Source organism: Pantherophis guttatus, chromosome 3 (genome assembly GCF_059756535.1).
Source record: "Pantherophis guttatus breed Tessera chromosome 3, ASM5975653v1, whole genome shotgun sequence".
Classification (NCBI taxonomy): Eukaryota; Metazoa; Chordata; class Lepidosauria; order Squamata; family Colubridae; genus Pantherophis; species Pantherophis guttatus.
Window position 1 is genome coordinate 162304903 of NC_142065.1, and position 13726 is coordinate 162318628.

Consider the following 13726-nt stretch of genomic DNA (forward strand, 5'->3'; position numbering starts at 1 on the left):
ACTGCTGCAAAAGTATCTAGATCAGTAAAAAAAGAACAGAAAAGTATTCCCACAACATCAAACTAAAAAGCAACAAATGTTAGAAGCAACTATCAAAAGGAAGAACACGGGGGCAAAATCTGTAGCTTCATAGTACATTATGAACTTCCTGTAACAAAACAAGGATAGTAAGATTGTGGAAAATAGACCCATGAAAAATTCAGTCCACTTTGTGGCACTAAAAAAAGTTTCATGTTTGGAGATCTTCAAAGAAGATATTAAAAATTCAACCGCTAATGGCACATCATCTGGATTGTGACAAGAGCTAGCACAAGAATCAAGTATCAAAAAGGCTACATAGCTAACGAAAGATCTGAGAGAACCCAGCCTTCATCCTATGAATCATTAGGTTCCTATAGTAGTTATTTCATATGCATACACTTGGAGATACATCTTTGCAACCTGGAATGGGAGTTCAACTGGAAAGTGGTTTGTTTCACTTGATGCTGGCTAAGTGTCGTACTATCTAATCCAAAATGTCCCAAGTCAGCATAGGACAGAGCATTTAGGAAAATCTAATGTGGCAGATGGTGAAGTAGACTGGAATTCTTATGGAATGTGCTGACATCTATTCAGACAACCTGTCTGGTTCATCCACATGATGGGGATTACCCAAGAGAATGACTGGTGCCGTGCTTGCTAGCACTACAAGAGGTAGGTGGGGCTAAAGGCAAAGTTGCTGAAGCCAGAAAGAGAACATGTGAATTAATTTACATTTCAATGTAACAAAATTACATTTAGTGTAACATGGAATGTTTTTAATTCTTTCTATCACATGTAAAGTGGAAAATTAGTAACAATGTATGAAAGAATTCTGGGAATTAGGTAGGGTACATGTGGAACTACAGCCTCAGAATATACCTTTGTATCATGAAATTTAAGGCTTCACCTTCCAAAAGAATCATCCACTTCCTCGGAGGTTACTTTTTTAAAGAATCCAAAACATCAGTGTTGAAGCATTCATTTATAAATATGGAATATGCAGACTATATTTTAAAATTATTTTTAATTAATGGAGTTTGTTCCCAACAAATCAATACATGGTAGAAAAGAGCAGACATAGCAACACTGCAATTCTGAAACACATTTACTTGGATATAAATCCCATTTAGAGTAAGAAATATTTACTTTCAAGTAACCGTGCATAGGATTGTGGTGTAAATTGTTTCAGTTGGATGGGGGTGGGGTATACTTTCTTAAAAGAAAAAATCTCCATTTCTTTCAAGGAGCCGGATACAATTACTTATTTCAGTATAACATTTATGTGCATCAACACCAAGTCAAATGAAGTGCACTCATAAGCCCATTATGTAACTGGGATAGCTCTGTAATTTATAAACTATACTTATGACTCGTTTTAAATGACCAAGACACTAATTTTGCTGCTTCAGCCAACCTAATGAATATGGGAGGTATAATGCTCATTTTGTAGAATTTGGGCCGTGTGTGTGTGTTACTGTCTCACAGCCCCCTTGAGCAAGTAAATAAATCGGGAAACCTTTGATGCAAAGCATTCACGATCCATTTGTTGGTATTCTTAATATCATGCAAATGGTTAGCACTAAAGCAAACACTTCAGACTTGAGAATTGTATTAACTTTATTCATTAACTTTATTCATTAACTTCTTCCTCATCGTCTTCAAATGCTTCATCTCCATCATTTGCTGTTGCTTCTTGGTACTGTTGGTACTCAGAAACGAGATCATTCATGTTGCTTTCTGCTTCTGTAAATTCCATCTCATCCATACCTTCACCGGTAAACCAGTGGAGAAAAGCCTTTCTCCTAAACATGGCAGAGAACTGCTCTGAAATTCTTTTGAAGAGCTCTTGAATGGCGGTGCTGTTTCCGATAAAGGTAGAGGCCATCTTGAGCCCACGAGGTGCTATATCACAAACAGCCACTTTGACATTATTTGGGATCCATTCTACAAAGTAGCTACTGTTCTTGTTCTGGATGGCCAGCATCTGTTCATCAACTTCTTTCATAGACATGGGACCTCGGAAGACTGTGGCCACTGTCAGATATCGTCCATGTCTTGGATCACAGGCTGCCATCATGTTTTTGGCATCAAACATTTGCTGAGTGAGCTCTGGGACTGTAAGTGCTCGGTACTGCTGGCTGCCTCGGGCAGTCAAAGGAGCAAATCCAGGCATAAAGAAGTGTAAGCGTGGGAATGGAACCATATTTACTGCCAACTTGCGTAAATCTGCATTTAGTTGGCCAGGAAAACGTAGTGATGTTGTCACCCCGCTCATTGTGGCAGACACCAAATGGTTGAGATCTCCATATGTTGGAGTGGTAAGCTTCAAAGTACGGAAGCAAATATCATACAGCGCTTCATTATCAATACAGTAGGTTTCATCTGTATTTTCAACCAGCTGATGGACTGAGAGAGTGGCATTATATGGTTCTACCACAGTGTCAGATACTTTGGGAGATGGCATGACACTAAATGTATTCATTATTCTATCAGGATATTCCTCTCGAATTTTGCTGATGAGAAGTGTTCCCATCCCAGAACCTGTTCCTCCTCCAAGAGAATGAGTGAGCTGAAATCCTTGCAAACAATCACAGTGTTCACATTCTTTTCTCACAATATCGAGCACTGAATCTACAAGTTCTGCTCCTTCAGTATAATGTCCTTTGGCCCAGTTATTTCCAGCACCCGTTTGTCCTGAAATGATAGGAAAAAAGTCTGATTTACCAAGTCGTGAAGCAGACTCAAAATATCTGTAATGATGAATCTTCACATTCCAAAATGTATATAAATTTAAACATTTTCAAAAGTGTTATCATATATTGGGAACTCTAAGCTGCCAAGTAATAGTCAAAACATTCTTAGAAAATGCTTCATATAATTTTATATTCAGGTACATTGTGGTATACTGACACTGTAACGCAGGAATTCCATTCACACCCATTAGTGCCAAAATGGATAGGTTTTCCAGTTCACATTTTTAAAAATCTTTTATTAAAAATTCAAGTTTAATCTGCCAGCATTATAGAAAAATGCATTGTCTAGCTGTATGAAGTTTTGTTACATTTGGAGTTAATGTGAAACAAGAGGAACCCACCAAAGCTGTCAATGTGCAAGGATACATAAGCATTGTCTACTGCATGTATTTAAAGCATTGCCCTTGAGAAGTTTTCTTTTTGTAACAGAATATCATCAACATACCAAAGATAAAATTATCAGGCCGAAAGAGTTGTCCAAAAGGGCCAGATCGAACACTATCCATGGTTCCAGGTTCCAAGTCCACCAAAATTGCTCTGGGTACATATGTTTGGGCTAAAAGAAATGATATGTACATTAAATTAAAACTGATTACACATCTTATCACATGAATTTTTGAATATTTGCCACACTATTTAATTTTTATTTGATTTCAAAAAGAGGGACCAATTTCCTTACCGTTCTTTGGAAAAATGTCTTTTAAAAACTTGTCCTTTATTTATTTATTTAGTGGTTCGATTTATATGCCGCCCTTTTCTGGAGACTCAGGGTGACTTACAATGTGTTAAGCAATAGCCTTCATACTTTTGTATATACCTGCTTAGTAGGGCTTTCGGGGGGCCCCCTAAGCGGTGTTCTTTTTATACAAAATCAGCTTATTGCCCCCACAAACCGGGTTCTCATTTTACCTACCTCGAAAGGATGGAAGGCTGAGTCAACCTTGAGCCTGGTGAGATTTGAACAGTAGTTGCAGGCAGCTGGTGTTACTTAACAGTGCTTTAGTCTGCTGCGCCACCAAGGCTCTTTATTGAAATCTTAACCAAGGCTTTTGTTTAAGTTCAGCCAATGTACATACGCCATCCCATTTTGAAAATCTGTAAAGCTCACTCCAACATCCATGCTTTAGGTGACATATCAAGTGAGTATTTATGGATATAAATGCCAAGCTGGTGCAGTTTATAAAAACAGAATTTCATGCCTAAACACCTTTACAGTCCCAATGTCAACAGTCCGACTAACAAACCCAACAAAAGCAGATACTTCCAGGAACTTCAAAATCCCCAAAGCAAAACTTTATTGAGTATATGATTTCAGCACTGAAGAATGCAAAACCAGCTCTAACGTTTCCCACGCAACTCCGCATGTTAAAATATAGCTCTTTCCCCCCCTTCCCATGGAACAGGTCACATTGTCCAATTATGAATTGTTCTTTTGTTTTGAGAAGTCTCTGTCTTGGCCAACACCTGCAGGACTGTCCTTGTGAGTGAGATTCTTTGTTTCAGATCATCAAGGTCTTTCCCACATACCATTACAACTATTGCATTCAGATTTTGGCTTCCCAAAGGCATGTCCTTGGCCATGTCTGGATGAGAATGATAGCTCTGTTGTTAGCCTCAGGTTAGTATGTTATGCTAGTACAGTGGATTAGAATAACCAGTATAACCATCATCAGTTATAAACATGACAGTGATTAGAGCTTCTTTTGTTTACCTACCATGCTATCAGATAAAGCAAGGATAAGCAAATGGAACTTGTGTACTTCAATAGAAGGGGAAAGTTAGTGAGAGGTTTCATTCAGCCAGAAATGTCAGGAACCCTGGGGAGGGGAGGGAAGGGGAGAGGAGAATGGACTACTACCTCATCTGAAATTAATCCAGGACAAAGCTTAACATGCTCACAATTGTAAAGAATGGCAGGATTTCATGCTTTTGGATTGGGACAATAGCTCAAAACATTAGGGCTTGATGTCAGTAAATCACTGCTAGTTGCTGAGATTTTCCAAACTTCACGCTCGTATTTTTTCTCTAATCAAGAAAGAGCTTTTGGGCAACTATTCTACACACACACACACCCAATGCTGTAGGAAGCAAAAGATATGGTATGTAAGTAGTCAGCTACACATATTGTAGTTGTAAATATGCATACACCCACACTCACAAATGTCACTCAGTAGAAGAGGAACTGCAATTTTCCCCGTTCCTGGGAACTGAGGGCTCATTAAGTAATTTCCCCATTTAAGTCAAGGACTGATGACTCCTGACAGCAAGCCTCTTCCAGCCAATGCATGCTGCTTCTGCTTCTTCATCAGGCTTGCACTCAACACTTGCATTCAGCAACAGTTGAGAAGGGAGTTGAGTAAATGTGGCAGGAGAAAAATTTGAGGCAGCAGAATCAGCAGCCCTTTGTCCAAGGATGTGACCACAAAGAATGTCTCTCAGGGTACTATGTAATGAAGTTCAAGGATTGACAAAGGAACAGATTTTTCACTACAAATGAGGGACATTCTTAAAAGAATGATTCAACAATGTAAAGCATTCAACAATATAAAGGAGCATCACAAGCGGTAGGTGTGGTTTTTACATTGGGAATTAGGGTAAAATCTGACATCTCTGACAGGCACTAGTTTGGGCTATCTTACTGAGAGCCAAATAAAGCACATATTATTAAAAGTGTAATATATTTGTCTCATGCTTCATTTCTGTCTCCCCCAGTACCCCTATTTCTGCAAGAGACAGTATGTATTTTTTAAAAAATGTTTTTTTTAAAAAAAGCCAGCTTGATAATAAGTATGCTGAAATTCACAGAGCAGTTTCTAAAACACGAAGGAGTATTGGGACGTTTCCAGAATTTCCCACCATGCTTGGGAATTCTGGGCATGGGCACCCTAAGGCCAGGCAGGGAATGTGCTGCTCTTTGTGTGCCAGCTCGGGGTTGTATTTTTTTTCTAAAGGAAACGCCTGAGCAACCTGGTTGCTCCCTTCCCATTTTTCTCCTCCCCCCCACTAAAGAGATCGCGGGGAGGCCTGAAACTCCGTACAACTTACCGGACGATTCATTGTAGTAGACGCTGATCCTCTCCAGCTGCAAAGCTGAGTCACCAGCGTAGCCTCCGGCCGGGTCAATCCCGTGCTCGTCGCTGATCACTTCCCAAAACTGAGAGGAGCAGAAAGGACAAGGACGGTTTAGGGGCGGCGCTGTTCTCAGCAGCCCGCAGGGTCCGTTGCGCGGCCGCCCGCCTGTCTCCCACCCACCGCGGCCGAGGCAGAGGCGGCCTGGAAGGCATGTGGCGGAGCCAGCAGCTGCCGAATGCCAGGCGTGCTTGAGGGAGGCTCAGGCCAGCGCCTCCCCGCCCCTCCCTGCAACAACTCAGCAGGGAAAACGTGTGGCGGGCTGGCAGGGGGAATCGAGGAATTGCAAAGGAAAAGAAATCGGTTTTAAGATCCTCAAATCCTAGTGGAACCTTCCCCCCCCCTTTCTCCCGCTTTTAATCGCTCCCTCCTCCTTCCCCGCCGCTTCAGAATCCCCCCCCCCGTTTCAATTTTTTCCAAAGCCTTGTATGGTCAACGCGAAAGAAGCGGCTCCATTTAGTTCCCGTTTGGTGGGGGAAGGTTTCTTTCCAGCGCTCTCCGCGCCCAGGAGGCGCGCCGGCAGTTTTAAAGAATCTTCTCCCCCAGCGAAGCGAAACTGCTCATCACTCCCCCCCCCTTTTTTTTTAGCATTAAAGACGAAGGAAAGGGGCGGCTTTCTCCTCGCCTGGTTCGCAGCCAGGGCGTACAGGTGAAAAGGGAGACGAAGGAAAGGCGCGGCCGTCTTTAGGGGATTGCTGGACATCGCCCACCCCTCGCCATCGGCTGCTGCTTACAATGAAACTCTCGGCCTTCTAATGCGAGATGATTTTCTCCCCCCCTCACCCCTCCCCCCCAATCATACCTTGGTTCCAATTTGGTTTCCACACTGACCCGCCTGGATGTGCACGATCTCCCTCATGGCTGTGGTGCTTTGGCGTCGCCTCGGCTGCTTCCCCTCTGCCTCCCGTATTTCAAGCCCTTCGGCGGATGAATGCGGAGCTGTTGCCTCAAATGAACGTTTTTATTGGCTCCCGGGTCGTGATTCAGCCGCCCGGCTTTGCTCACTCGGCAACTTCACAGAAGTTGGGGGGGGGGTGGAGGGAGCAATGGCAGCGGCAACAACTGGCGCTGCCCCTGTTCAGCCTTTGCTCCGGACGCGCCTGTGGGCGTGTGAATCGTCCCTCTCCCTCCCTCTCTCCCCTCCCTCTTTCTCTTTCTCTCTCGGGAAGAGCCGTTTCATACTAGGGGCTCAGCTTTCTACACGTTCAGAGTCCCTGGCGCTTGCCCAGCCCTTCCTCAGCCACGCCACAGTCTAGCAGGTGGCCACATACTCGTCCTAAACATTGGGATGGTGTAATTCACCATCTAAATTAGAGGCAGTTTGGGGTAATGGTTGGCAGAAGCTGGGACAAGTAACTGGACCTCACCCCCTTAAGCGACACTAGGGATTCGAACCACTGAACTGCCGACCTTTGATCGACAAGCTCAGCTTCTTAGCCACTGAGCCACCGCGTCCCTAGAACTGCCAACCTAGCAGTTTGAAAGGGCGTAAAAAAATGCAAGTAGAAAAATAGGGACCACCTTTGGTGGGAAGGTAACAGTGTTCCGTCTACCTTTGGCATTTAGTCATGCCGGCCACATGACCACGGAGATGTCTTTGGACAGTCCTGGCTCTTCAGCTTTGAAACGGAGATGAGCACCGCCCCCCAGAGTCGGGAACAACTAGCACATATGTGTAAGGGGAACCTTTACCTTTTGGGGTACTGGTTAAAGGCACTGGAGAGCTTTAATGCTCCCTTAGGCGTTAAAGCTAATTGGATGATTGGACCAATCACTTTCTTTTAGTCCTAGACTAGGAGGTCAAAAAATAACCCAGAAGAAGATGCAGTAAACCATTTTCAAAAATGTTACCAACTGCACAAGCCTATCCAGGCATTCATCGGTAGTCAAGGTTGACCAAAAGGATCATTCATTCATTGCTTAGTGCAAAACTAGACAAAGTAGGGAGAGAATGGAGTGTACTATCTGCACTATAATACATGCATCCCATCCCATCTCTCCCTCTTTTTTTAAGTTTTTAACAGATTTTTAGAAAGATGAGGATTTAAAACAGAATACAGGTTGTCCTCCACTTACAACCATCCATTTAGTGACTGTTTGAAATTACAGTGGCAGTGAAAAAAGTGACGATTGTTTTTCACATGACAGCATACCCATGATCACATGATTGCTTGGAAACTGGTTCATATTTATGACGATTGCAATGTCCCAGAGTCATTTGATCACCTTTTGTGACCTTCTGACAAGCAAAGTCAATGGGGAAGCCAGATTCATATAACAACCATGTTACTAATTTAACAACTGCAATGATAAAGCATGGATAAAAAACATTACAGGGAAAAAAAATTATGGAACTTTTTTATTTGTTTCCACGGCTTCACATAGCATTAAATTATGAAGGATATTGCTAGTTTCTGTTTACGTCATTTAATTGGTTATTTTGGATTGATCTCAGAATTGTTTTCCAGAAATCATATTACAAATGTCTAAATTTGCCTTCCTGTGTGATGTGGGCTCCTGCTTAAATTTGGTTAGATTTCTATAATACAGATATGTCAGTTTCCCATGTTGTGGCAAATTGTAGATGTCAGCATGTATCTTAATGAATTGTATTTTTTTAATTTATATTTTCTGGAATTATATCAAAGAAATATTAATGATTTCAATTCAAATTTTATTTTTAGAATTTTCTGAATATTTTGTTATATTTTTTTCAGAATTCAAAAATTCAGTATTTTTGAGGGTTTTTTTAATATGACCATCATATATGATAAAATGTTCCTTTTTGTTGCATTTCCAACATATATTGTTATATGATTTGTCTGCTTTGGTAATTATTGATAGAGTTATATCGCCTGTAAAACATTTATAGCAATTCTCCCTTAAATTTTATTGATTCCCACCCCCCATTTCTTCTCATTATTGTATTGTGTTTGCTTCTTTGTTGTTTTGAATCTACCAGCTGAAACAAAAACTACACATGTGGTAGATATCATGCCAGTAGTGAAATCCAAATTTTTTTATTACCAGTTCTGTGGGTGTGGCTTGGTGGGCGTGGCAGGAGAAGGATACTGCAAAATCTCCATTCCTTCCCCACTCCTGGGGGAAGGATATTGCAAAATCTCCATTCCCAGCCCATGGGGCCAACCAGAGGTGATATTTGCTGGTTCTCCAAACTACTCAAAATTCCCTCTGCCAGTTCTCCAGAACCTGTCCGAACCTGCTGGATTTCACCCTTGGGCCATGCTAACTTTAGGCTCTGGCCATATCAACCCATGAATGTATTGTCATATTGCTTCTAGCAGATTACTCCTACAGGAATGTGGGGGAAAAGTGGTCCAACCTTGGTTTGCCTTTATAAATTGGTTAGCGAATGCAGCCATGCAAAAGGAGATCCTTCCTTTACTGTGGCTTGGTCTTAAATGCAATGAATGCTATGAGGCAATTGATTATTCCAAGCATTTGGAATCTCAGTCATGGCCACCTGCTAGGGAGGAGTCTTCCAGCACAGAATTGAGAGGGGAGCCAGAAGGAACAATTTTGTATTTGCTGGCAGAGTTGTGAGTCAGAGCTGGAAGGAGCAGGTGCAATAATGTTTCTCTGGGAACAACAAAGTGATGAGTATGCTTCCACCCCCTGCGGTGTGATTTGAAAAGGAACAGATTATCATTACACAGCTTTATCACAATTGAGCCAAGGTCAACATTTCCCAAGTCCCAGTTATTTTGGAGCAAAAGTGCAAGCAGGGGCATTATTATCTTATTGAGAGGAGCTACCGCACAGGGATGCCTTGACTTAGCAACCATTCATTTAGTGACTATTCAAAGTTACAACAGCCCTGGAAAAAGTGACTTACTCACCACTACTCACACCTAAAACTGTCATGTGATCAAAATTTGGGAAATTGGCATACATTTGACAGTTGCAACAATTTGGGGTCATATGATTGTCACTTGCAACCTTCCCAGGCAGCTTCCAACAAGCAAACAAGCAATGCGGGACCCCACATTTGCTTAACGCCCCTGGCAAACAGGTTGTAAAATTGGCTATGACCCACTTTACTGCCTGGGTTAACAACAGAAATTCTGGTCTCAATTGTGGTCGTAAGTTGAGGACTGCCTGTATTCGGTTGTGTAAACTACTCCTATTCCTTGCTTAGGATATGTGCATGGCACGTCCCTCAATCTCCATGCCTTTATCATTGGGAGAAAGAATCTATGTGTCTGGAGCTATTTTTTCCATATTGGTCATCTGCATGAACAGCAGGGATGGGTTTCCTGCAGTCAAGCAATGTATGGGGCTGTGTCTATGTAATCCCTTCCCCTCATTCATTCAGTAGATATTGGGAAGGTGGGGCTATTTGAGTCTTTTCCATGCTAAGGAAAGGGAAATAATAGAAAAATGCACACGGTCCTGAGACAGAAGAACAAATACTGAAACTGTATTTGAAATATTACTGAGTACAGTTAACCAGAGAAAGGAATTGAAACCATGAGTGATCGGTACCTTAGTATACTACCAAAAACACAGCCATCTTGGTTGAAATGGTTTGTATGTGCTACCTACATAAGAAACGAGCAAAGAAACAATAGAAATATTGTTTAAGTCATGGAAAACTGATGGAGTGCTTTGTCCACATTCGATCTGTTCTGCAGAATCTTTTCCATACTTCCACAAAGGTTTTTTTTTCCATATTTCATTTTTTCCCCATTTTTTAAATCTTTTGAACATTCAAGCTTACCAATTAACTTTATTAGAAGTACTAAAAAAGGCCACATAACTTTTGAAGCAGTTGTGTATCTCCAGTTATTGATATCTGTGTAACTGCTACTGGTATTGCAGCTAAAATAAACTTAGTTCTGTTCCCCTTTTCGATTGCTACATTGCCAAGAAAAAAGAAAGTGGAAAACATCATTCCCTGGTATCAACAAAAGGCCATACGGAGTATGCCTACCAATCTTTATTGAGGAAAAATCTACTGTTTACAATCTATCATTGTTGCTTTAACTGGAGGATGGAATCAAAAGGTTTGATGACAAAACAAATATTAATTTTGAAAAGGATAAATTCTTTCATTGTAAGATAAATAGACAGGACAGGAGCCAAGGAAATTACAACAGGAATTTGTTACCAAATGAAATATGCTGAGACAATTGCTCTGCCTTTTTAAAACTGAGTATTATGCATTCAGAGGATGGCAAAGTTGCCACAAAGTAAGTCACTGAAAAGCACTATATAATTTTCAAGCATAGGTATCATTTCAATCTCTGCTTAGCTTTTTTTTTTTTTTTTTAGGTCAACCAAGGGCACTTAGTTTCCACTGTACTGTCTGCTGTGTATTGTGATGAAAAAAATCAAAGCTGAATTGAGGGACTTTATTTGGAAGTATATATTTAAAATCAGAAAAAGAGACTGAGTCCACATATCAGTTGATTATTTTTCCATTTGGCTTTCAGTCAGGCATGTTTATTAATAATAAAATTATTTCTCATGATCATTTCCCTCTGTTGCAACACCTTATATAACTTAAGAAACTTTCTGCTGGTATGATACAGGATGTCAAGTCCCATAATTCCAGCATGAGTTTTGTCATAATTTCAACCCCAAACTGGAGAGACATAATCTTTAAGTATGTGTGTCACATGCTCTTTAGATTTTTGACTGTTCAAGTCATGTCTGCAGTGGGGCAATATAATTCCTTAAAATTCCAATTATGTGGCCATATAAAAACAAGTGGTGATCACACCCTAATCAGCATCTCCTGACTCAAACAAGACTACTCAATTTTGACAAAAAGACAAAAGCTGTGTCTTTCAGCAGCAAACTAAAAGAGTGTGTTAAAAAGTCCCAAAGGACGAATTGTCACATTCTTGCATCTTATTTATTGAAAAATGTGTTTTTTCCAGAGATGAAGCTAATTGTTAATGCACAAATGAAAACTCTGTGCGCTGTAATACCATACACCCCATGATTTAAAGGCATGTGAATGCCGAGAATGTAAAGAGGTCAGGATAGCCTTTCTTTATCCCACCCTTACAGCCCACCCACAAATTAAAAAATCTGTGTCAAAGTACATTTGTTACAGTGTGCCCAGAATTTGGGATTGCATTATATGACAAGTGCACCAGAGAATTAAGAACTTTGAGGAAAGAGAGCAAGTGCACAATTGTATTCACTGTGCCGAGTACATGTTTTGCCAAAACATTACCATGTTCTTTAAAATAAATGTATTATTCTTTATTCTACTTGTTCTTCTACAGAATTAAACAGTGAAAGATTCATTTTGATACTGAAGAAGGGAAAAAAGCCTAGAATTTGCTTGTGTGAAGTTGTTTGCTATACATATCTCTTGCTGTTCATAGATTTGTATTTGGATTTAAGGCTACATCTCTGTACAGAAATAGAATCTTTCTGATGGGAGATTACACATTTTTAAAACCAGCATTGGCGTTGGTTTTTTCCATTTTTTTCTGGGGTTTGGTGGAACTGGTCCAACTATTTGCTGGGAATTCATGCTGGTGTCAGGATCTTGCCATCTTGAGTCAACTAATTAATCCATCTAATTTAGTATTAATCAGATTGATGAATGCTAAGTGAAAACAAAAGAAACTACACAATGAGTTAATTAATGTGTGAACCCTATTGAAGTGTGGTTCTTTGGGTTCTGTCTTAGCATGATGGTGAAGCTAGTCACTGTGATTTATAACATGCTTTGTAGCTTATTATCAGGGGCAAAATCCAGCAGGTTCTGACAGGTTCTGGAGAACCGGTAGCGGAAATTTTGAGTAGTTCAGAGAACCGGCAAATACCACCTCTGGCTGGTCCCAGAGTGGGGTGGGAATGGAGATTTTGCAATATCCTTCCCCAGGAGTGGGGTGAGGATTTTGCAGCATCCTTCCCCTGGAGTGGGGTGGAAATGGAGATTTTGCAGTATCCTTCCCCTGCCACGCTCACCAAGCCACATCACACCCACCAAGCAGAACCGGTAGTAAAAAAAATTGAATTTCACCGCTGCTTATCATTCCATGTCATGCTATCCACTGTGACTCCTTCTATAAGATTAAATAAGACATGCCTTAGTGCAATGTGTGAACTCAGCCATTAACTTGCAGTAGGTGAGTTTCAGATGAATTTCTTCCAGCTCGTCCTGAAGATCCTAGACTCTGAACAACTGATCTACTATTAGTTACATTCAGGTACACCCAGCAATTATTATGAACCCAAATGGTCTATTAAATGTTTAGATCTTGAATGATCCATTGTAAGGCACATGAGTGGATGGATAGATGCAAGTCAGATGACAACTAACTAGGTTTTATTAGATTATGCTCTATATTTTAAATCAAGATGGTTAACAAAAGTTAAAACAAAAACATAATAGAAAGAATTAAAATACTGATTAAAATGAACTATAAAGTAAAATACTAAAATAATATAATAATGACAGATCTGGTAAAAGAGAAATGACTATACAGATTTCCTAAACACAGAGGGAGAGGGAGCCAAATTTAACTCATTCCATAACTTAAACTTAACAGAAGTGTCAAACTGACGGCCCGCAGGCCGGATGTGTCACACATAGGCCACGCCCACCCCAGCTCCGCGAAGGGGAAAATGACACAAAACATCACATGATGGCAACATGGCGCCACGAGTTTGACACCTGTGACTTAGAAGGACAGTAGGAGAAGGTCCCTTTCAGGTGTGACATTAAGTATACTTTGCCATAGGGATGATTTTCAAAAGGGCTTCCCTGCAGATCTCAACAACTGGATAGTTTTGTAATAGAAAAGGCAATCCTTTAAATATTCAGACTCTAAACT

General features: G+C 40.8%; 1 protein-coding gene across 1 annotated transcript; it reads right to left on the reverse strand.

Moving 5' to 3' along the window:
* Positions 1 to 1620: 1620 nt before the first annotated feature.
* On the reverse strand, positions 1621 to 7073 carry TUBB6 (tubulin beta 6 class V). Its single transcript, XM_034429427.3, has 4 exons — positions 6706 to 7073; positions 5820 to 5928; positions 3220 to 3330; positions 1621 to 2715 (listed from the first exon to the last, which is right to left on the reverse strand). The coding sequence occupies exons 1-4, from the start codon at positions 6760 to 6762 to the stop codon at positions 1652 to 1654; spliced, it is 1341 nt and encodes a 446-aa protein (XP_034285318.1). The 5' UTR covers positions 6763 to 7073; the 3' UTR covers positions 1621 to 1651.
* Between the last annotated feature and the right edge of the window lie 6653 nt (positions 7074 to 13726).